This window comes from Cherax quadricarinatus, chromosome 13 (assembly GCF_038502225.1).
Source record: "Cherax quadricarinatus isolate ZL_2023a chromosome 13, ASM3850222v1, whole genome shotgun sequence".
Taxonomy (NCBI): domain Eukaryota; kingdom Metazoa; phylum Arthropoda; class Malacostraca; order Decapoda; family Parastacidae; genus Cherax; species Cherax quadricarinatus.
In genome coordinates this window covers 13,913,595-13,922,624 of record NC_091304.1, presented here as the reverse complement: position 1 = coordinate 13,922,624, position 9,030 = coordinate 13,913,595, and the positions used below count along the sequence as shown (strand labels likewise).

The window sequence follows — 9,030 nt, the reverse complement described above, 5'->3', positions numbered from 1 at the left end:
CGTTGTGTACAGCACACGTTGTGTACAGTACACGTTGTGTACAGTACACGTTGGGTACAGCACACGTTGTGTACAGCACACGTTGGGTACAGCACACGTTGGGTACAGTACACGTTGTGTACAGCACACGTTGTGTACAGCACACGTTGTGTACAGCACACGTTGTGTACAGTACACGTTGTGTACAGTACACGTTGGGTACAGCACACGTTGTGTACAGCACACGTTGTGTACAGTACACGTTGTGTACAGTACACGTTGGGTACAGCACACGTTGTGTACAGCACACGTTGGGTACAGCACACGTTGGGTACAGCACACAGCACACGTTGGGTACAGCACACGTTGTGTACAGCACACGTTGGGTACAGCACACGTTGTGTACAGCACACGTTGGGTACAGCACACGTTGGGTACAGTACACGTTGTGTACAGCACACGTTGGGTACAGCACACGTTGTGTACAGCACACGTTGGGTACAGCACACGTTGGGTACAGTACACGTTGTGTACAGCACACGTTGTGTACAGCACACGTTGGGTACAGCACACGTTGTGTACAGCACACGTTGGGTACAGCACACGTTGTGTACAGCACACGTTGTGTACAGCACACGTTGGGTACAGTACACGTTGTGTACAGTACACGTTGTGTACAGTACACGTTGGGTAAAGCTCACCAGCCCTAGAGACTGAGCCTAACAACAAGAGTCATTCTCCGTCTAATCTACCAGACGCATTCCAATGATTCAGCTTTTTTTTTTTTTAACTAATTCAGTTTATTAATAAATTTTCCTGTACAGAGAACTTATAATAATAATAATAATAATAATAATAATAATAATAATAATAATAATAATAATAATAATAATAATAATATTATTATTAATATTATTATTATTATTATTACTACTACCACCACCACTACTACTACTACTACTACTACTACTACTACTACTACTACTAATAATAATAATAATAATAATAATAATGATAATAATAATAATTTTTATTTCAACTAGTACAAGAACAACATATATAGGCCTAGCTGTCATCAGTGACACACTATATAAATGTCCGGGTGTTGTGCAGAGCATTTCGGTCAGTTAAGGTCAATTTTATCCCCAGGATGCGACCCACACTACTCGGTTAACGCCCAGGTTCATATTTTACTTCCAGGTGAACATGGACAGCAGGTGTCTTAAGGAAACACATCCTAATGTTCCCATTCGTACTAGGGATCGAACCACGGACCTCAGTGTGAGCTAGCAATCGCGCTATGGGACCCCCCCCCCCCACAATAGGTCCCATCCTGTTCGTAAGATGCATTGACCATTAAATAGTGAAGATGTTGATAGATGACAGACTAAGATATATTTAATGTGATTTAAAAGGAATAACAACTGGTCGCACATCACAAGTAAAATTGATAAATGTTCTCCAAGAAACCTGAATCTCGATCTCCAACGTCGTCAAATTCGGAAACACGCTTTTTTTTTTTTTAACAAGTCAAACCTCCCCCTCACAGGGTTTTATAAGTAATCAGAGCGGATCAAGGAATCTTGAAGTGGGCTTTTACAACTTTGGTCGCAAGGAACTCCGGAGGTCCAAGAATCTTGTCCTAGTTACCATGCAGCAACGCGTGTTATAAATGAATAATAATAAAAAGGAGAAAATCACTCATCCACTTGAAGAATTTCGTGTTATATTGGCATAGTCTTCTAACATGTTTGAAAGTGAGTCTGAGCACACTTCATATATAGAAATGCTTCATAACTTTTTCCTACCTACTAGTAAAATGGTTATAATGTTAACCATAATTTTTAGAAAGGTGGTAAGCCAGCTGAAGGCTTCAGTCAGAGGACCAAGAGCTCCAGCTGTGGGTCATCATAAGACTAAGACCCGCGTCTGGAAACTCTTGTCCTGTTTCCTTACAAAACATTATACAAACCATACCATGGGCGGGATTGAACCCGCGGTCAGAGAGTCTCAAAACTCCAGACCGTCGCGTTAGCCACTAGACCAGCTAGTCACAATAAGATTCGTCCAATTAGGTATATTTCTACACCATAGGAAGGTTAGCATAGGCACCACTGTGACCACAAATGCAAGTTTTTACAGACGAATCTCCAGCTAGTGTGGCCGTGACGAACTCTAGCTCAAGTCCCCTCACTGCCGTTAACATGACTCACGAAATCGTAATGACACGACGGTCTGGAGTTTTGAGACTCTCTGACCGCGGGTTCAATCCCGCCCGTGGTATGGTTTGTTTGCAATCGTGTCATTACGATTTCGTGAGTCATGAAAACATCATGCATACTTTTTCCTGCGTCGAATATGGTTGGTGGGCTGGTTAATGGTATTTGATGCCTCTCAACTACACGAGTGTTACAATAAGATTACAATTTCACCAGTCCAAAATACTTCAGTCCCTGAAATAACTTCTCAGTATACATATACCAGGAGGTATATATACACCTCAGGGTGTATATACCTCGTGTTGAATATGCACATGTGGAGGGTTAAGTTAGTAAATTTTTATTCAGTCCTCATACGTACGTTTAATCAAACCACAGAACGAGTGGGAGTTGAACTCATGGCAGGTGAGTCTTACAACTCAGAGGTCAGTGTTATTACGATTTCGTGAGTGGTAAGTTTAAATTTTGACAATGATTTTTATTTATATTGGGTCTTTGTAAGTAGACAATCTCAAGTTTATTGTATTTCTACTTTTATCACGATCTGACATGGGGATACACTTTTTTTTTTAAATCTTTTTTCCTTTGTTCAGCCTGTTCAGATGTCCGAGTCACAGTTTCTTTGTTGAGCTTTCATTGTAGGAATGTTTAGCTGAGTCACCCTTCCATTGTTGACGACCTGCACGTTTTCTTTGATCACCCAGAGACATTCCCATTGTTGAACGTTTTCTGTCTTTCCTGTCTTTCAATGGACGGGGAAAGGACTGGAGGGAAGTCTGGGGGAAATGTTATCTTGAAATTAGATTGGACAGATAAAAAACAATTAGCCCGGAGTGTTAGTCACCCAGGATAACCCAACAAAATCAGTGCGTCATCGGTGACCGACTTATTTCCACTGTGGCCCTTAGTCTTGCTCCCAGGGTGCGACCCAGTCGACTGACACCCAGGTACCCATTTACTGCTAGGTGAAGAGGGGCAGCCCAGGTATAAGGAAATATGCCAAACGTTTCCACACATGTCGGGAATTGAACCATGGGCACTCAGTGTGTGTGATGAGTGCATTGCTAACTGAGTCACGAGTTACTTAGTCTAGGTAAGAACACTTCAGATTATTAACCTACGAGGGTTAAAATCCCAGAATAAATCGGTGTGGCTTATTTTAACTGATTTGTTTTTAGATTCTCCCCTGTGATGTGACTCACAACAGTCGACTAACTGCTAGGTTACAAATTATGTACTAGGCGTAACTATAAAATTACTCTCCCCATTTTTTTTATTAAATGCTAAACCCACGTGGATCATTTAGCGCAAGACGCTGTGGAGGCTTGATCCTCCGTCTTCTGAGACAGACGCGCTTCCTATCTGCACCCAACAGCCGTAGCCCAGTGGTGAGAGGCGTGATTCTCACCAATGAGGTCCAGGGATCGAATCCCTGGACCCAGAGGCAGTATGACTTGCACGGTTTGTGCTTCTCCAGAGTCACACTGTTTGACTTGACTGGGTTATTCCAAGTTAATTATCCACGGCATAATGACACAGCAAAGAAGAACTGGAAAATTTGTCTTTGCAGCTTATATATATATATATATATATATATATATATATATATATATATATATATATATATGTGTATATTTAGGTAGTAGGTTGGTAGACAGCAACCACCCAGGGAAGTACTACCGTCCTGCCAGATGACTGTGAAACAAAAACCTGTAACTGTTTTGCATGATGGTAGGATTGCTGGTTTCTTTTTCTGTCTCATAAACACGCTAAGATAACAGGGATATCTTGCTACTCCTACTTACACTTTGGTCACACTTCACAGACACGCACATGCATATATATATATACATACATCTAGGTTTTTCTCCTTTTTCTAAATAGCTCTTGTTCTTTTTTATTTCTTCTATTGTCCATGGGGAAGTGGAAAAGAATCTTTCCTCCGTAAGCCATGCGTGTCGTATGAGGCGACTAAAATGCCGGGAGCAATGGGCTAGTAACCCCTTCTCCTGTATACAATTACTAAAAAAGAGAAGAAGAAAAACTTTATAAAACTGGGTTGCTTAAATGTGCGTGGATGTAGTGCGGATGACAAGAAACAGATGATTGCTGATGTTATGAATGAAAAGAAGTTGGATGTCCTGGCCCTAAGCGAAACAAAGCTGAAGGGGGTAGGAGAGTTTCAGTGGGGGGAAATAAATGGGATTAAATCTGGAGTATCTGAGAGAGTTAGAGCAAAGGAAGGGGTAGCAGTAATGTTAAATGATCAGTTATGGAAGGAGAAAAGAGAATATGAATGTGTAAATTCAAGAATTATGTGGATTAAAGTAAAGGTTGGATGCGAGAAGTGGGTCATAATAAGCGTGTATGCACCTGGAGAAGAGAGGAATGCAGAGGAGAGAGAGAGATTTTGGGAGATGTTAAGTGAATGTATAGGAGCCTTTGAACCAAGTGAGAGAGTAATTGTGGTAGGGGACTTGAATGCTAAAGTAGGAGAAACTTTTAGAGAGGGTGTGGTAGGTAAGTTTGGGGTGCCAGGTGTAAATGATAATGGGAGCCCTTTGATTGAACTTTGTATAGAAAGGGGTTTAGTTATAGGTAATACATATTTTAAGAAAAAGAGGATAAATAAGTATACACGATATGATGTAGGGCGAAATGACAGTAGTTTGTTGGATTATGTATTGGTAGATAAAAGACTGTTGAGTAGACTTCAGAATGTACATGTTTATAGAGGGGCCACAGATATATCAGATCACTTTCTAGTTGTAGCTACACTGAGAGTAAAAGGTAGATGGGATACAAGGAGAATAGAAGCATCAGGGAAGAGAGAGGTGAAGGTTTATAAACTAAAAGAGGAGGCAGTTAGGGTAAGATATAAACAGCTATTGGAGGATAGATGGGCTAATGAGAGCATAGGCAATGGGGTCGAAGAGGTATGGGGTAGGTTTAAAAATGTAGTGTTAGAGTGTTCAGCAGAAGTTTGTGGTTACAGGAAAGTGGGTGCAGGAGGGAAGAGGAGCGATTGGTGGAATGATGATGTAAAGAGAGTAGTAAGGGAGAAAAAGTTAGCATATGAGAAGTTTTTACAAAGTAGAAGTGATGCAAGGAGGGAAGAGTATATGGAGAAAAAGAGAGAAGTTAAGAGAGTGGTGAAGCAATGTAAAAAGAGAGCAAATGAGAGAGTGGGTGAGATGTTATCAACAAATTTTGTTGAAAATAAGAAAAAGTTTTGGAGTGAGATTAACAAGTTAAGAAAGCCTAGAGAACAAATGGATTTGTCAGTTAAAAATAGGAGAGGAGAGTTATTAAATGGAGAGGTAGAGGTATTGGGAAGATGGAAGGAATATTTTGAGGAATTGTTAAATGTTGATGAAGATAGGGAAGCTGTGATTTCGTGTATAGGGCAAGGAGGAATAACATCTTGTAGGAGTGAGGAAGAGCCAGTTGTGAGTGTGGGGGAAGTTCGTGAGGCAGTAGGTAAAATGAAAGGGGGTAAGGCAGCCGGGATTGATGGGATAAAGATAGAAATGTTAAAAGCAGGTGGGGATATAGTTTTGGAGTGGTTGGTGCAATTATTTAATAAATGTATGGAAGAGGGTAAGGTACCTAGGGATTGGCAGAGAGCATGCATAGTTCCTTTGTATAAAGGCAAAGGGGATAAAAGAGAGTGCAAAAATTATAGGGGGATAAGTCTGTTGAGTGTACCTGGTAAAGTGTATGGTAGAGTTATAATTGAAAGAATTAAGAGTAAGACGGAGAATAGGATAGCAGATGAACAAGGAGGCTTTAGGAAAGGTAGGGGGTGTGTGGACCAGGTGTTTACAGTGAAACATATAAGTGAACAGTATTTAGATAAGGCTAAAGAGGTCTTTGTGGCATTTATGGATTTGGAAAAGGCGTATGACAGGGTGGATAGGGGGGCAATGTGGCAGATGTTGCAAGTGTATGGTGTAGGAGGTAGGTTACTGAAAGCAGTGAAGAGTTTTTACGAGGATAGTGAGGCTCAAGTTAGAGTATGTAGGAAAGAGGGAAATTTTTTCCCAGTAAAAGTAGGCCTTAGACAAGGATGTGTGATGTCACCGTGGTTGTTTAATATATTTATAGATGGGGTTGTAAGAGAAGTAAATGCGAGGGTCTTGGCAAGAGGCGTGGAGTTAAAAGATAAAGAATCACACACAAAGTGGGAGTTGTCACAGCTGCTCTTTGCCGATGACACTGTGCTCTTGGGAGATTCTGAAGAGAAGTTGCAGAGATTGGTGGATGAATTTGGTAGGGTGTGCAAAAGAAGAAAATTAAAGGTGAATACAGGAAAGAGTAAGGTTATGAGGATAACAAAAAGATTAGGTGATGAAAGATTGAATATCAGATTGGAGGGAGAGAGTATGGAGGAGGTGAACGTATTCAGATATTTGGGAGTGGACGTGTCAGCGGATGGGTCTATGAAAGATGAGGTGAATCATAGAATTGATGAGGGAAAAAGAGTGAGTGGTGCACTTAGGAGTCTGTGGAGACAAAGAACTTTGTCCTTGGAGGCAAAGAGGGGAATGTATGAGAGTATAGTTTTACCAACGCTCTTATATGGGTGTGAAGCGTGGGTGATGAATGTTGCAGCGAGGAGAAGGCTGGAGGCAGTGGAGATGTCATGTCTGAGGGCAATGTGTGGTGTGAATATAATGCAGAGAATTCGTAGTTTGGAAGTTAGGAGGAGGTGCGGGATTACCAAAACTGTTGTCCAGAGGGCTGAGGAAGGGTTGTTGAGGTGGTTCGGACATGTAGAGAGAATGGAGCGAAACAGAATGACTTCAAGAGTGTATCAGTCTGTAGTGGAAGGAAGGCGGGGTAGGGGTCGGCCTAGGAAGGGTTGGAGGGAGGGGGTAAAGGAGGTTTTGTGTGCGAGGGGCTTGGACTTCCAGCAGGCATGCGTGAGCGTGTTTGATAGGAGTGAATGGAGACAAATGGTTTTTAATACTTGACGTGCTGTTGGAGTGTGAGCAAAGTAACATTTATGAAGGGATTCAGGGAAACCGGCAGGCCGGACTTGAGTCCTGGAGATGGGAAGTACAGTGCCTGCACTCTGAAGGAGGGGTGTTAATGTTGCAGTTTAAAAACTGTAGTGTAAAGCACCCTTCTGGCAAGACAGTGATGGAGTGAATGATGGTGAAAGTTTTTCTTTTTCGGGCCACCCTGCCTTGGTGGGAATCGGCCGGTGTGATAATAATAAAAAAAATAATAATATATATATATATATATATTATGTATATATATATATATATATATATATATATATATATATATATATATATATATATATATATATATATATATATATATATATATATATATATGCTTCTACTTTGTCATGACCTTATACCACCAGGTGTCAGCTTACAGCCATATCCTTCTAGTGGACATTAAATCTATATAATGTACTTAACAATGTTCATAACTTATTTGTCGAACTCAATAAAAAAATTATTCCAAATAAATATAATAATAATAATAATAATAAATTAAAATAATATAATAAATGGTGATAATAATTAATCTATGTGTTTGCCGCAGGTGTTGTTGTTGGTGGTGGTGGCAGCGCTGACCTTGGGGGCAGCAGTGCCACCTCTTTCCAAGGGCAGTCTCTCCATCAAGGACAAGCTGGCCCTCGACCTCCCCATCAAACAAGTCCACGACAAGACCCAAGGCAAGACTGAGGTGGCCAAGGTGGGTTTCCCGTCAACCACCACGACCACAACCACCACTCAGCAGCCTCACAGGAACCACCCCGCACGACCTACGTACGTCGATGCCACGGTCTTCAGGCATCAGTTCACGACCCAGGTGCCATCATCCACCACCACGACCACCACAACTACGACCGAAGCTTCGGACCACGACTATGAGGGATACTTCAGGCTCTGGGACGACCTTAGCTCCTTCGCTGGGGAACTGGGGCCCCTCGGAAGGGATCTCCGAGGAGATGAATACATTGGAGGGTTCAGGCCCCTCGGGTTCTGAAGTGATTCAAACACCTCCCCATCCCCCTCGTGTCTGGTAGTTTGAACACTGGGTGTTCTAAATTGCTGGTAGTTTGAACACTTTGGGTGTTCTGAATTGCTTTAAACACCCTGATTTTTATGGGGTGATTTTGAACACCTTGAGGTTCTAAATTATTTCGCAGGCCTCCAAGGGAATGTAAACACCGGATAGCACCATGTTCTGAGCGCATCCGTTTCCGGTCCTTGTGAACACCCGAAGGCTTCAAAGCTTCCGTGGACGCGCCTGGCTGCTCTGTTAACTTGAAAACCCACACTGTTATTAATAACTTGGAACTCTTGTACGTACTAAATGTTACAATCAACCCAAGTGTTCGAACGGGCCTCCCATGAAGCGGAGGGAGGGGGGTCGTAGGCCTTGTAAACAGGGCATTTTCAATGCTTTTCAGCAAAATGAGAGAGCTCTGTTTTTTTGAGCTCGTAAATTTTTTCTAAGTTTTTGGATTTTTTTTTTATTTCGAGGGCTCTAAATTTGATTTTCAATGATTAACGATCAGCTCAGAATTTTCAGGCGGTCAGAGCCTGTAGAGTTAGCCAGAAGAGAGTTTATCTTCGTTCACTTTAAGAATATTTAGGTTAAAACGAGAGAGAAAGAGAGATAGAAAGATGCAAAAAGGGTTCACTAAATTATCTCTCGTCCATTTTTATAACTGTGCTCCAGGATTCTACAGGATTAATGACCTTGTTAAGTGTTATGTACGTGTTCAACCTAAATATATTATCTCTCTCTCTCAACATTATTTTAATCTCTTTTTCATGATTTTTCTATTATTCGTTCAGTA

General features: G+C 41.4%; 1 protein-coding gene across 1 annotated transcript in view; it reads left to right on the top strand.

Annotated features, from left to right (window-relative positions):
- The window catches only part of LOC128688534 (uncharacterized), a 92,218-nt gene extending 83,498 nt beyond the window's left edge, over positions 1–8,720 (top strand). The window contains exon 2 of the mRNA XM_053776372.2: positions 7,764–8,720. Coding sequence (XP_053632347.2) covers positions 7,764–8,210 — 447 coding nt within the window. The 3' untranslated portion in view covers positions 8,211–8,720. The remainder of the gene's footprint in view (positions 1–7,763) is intronic.
- The last annotated feature ends 310 nt before the right edge of the window (positions 8,721–9,030 follow it).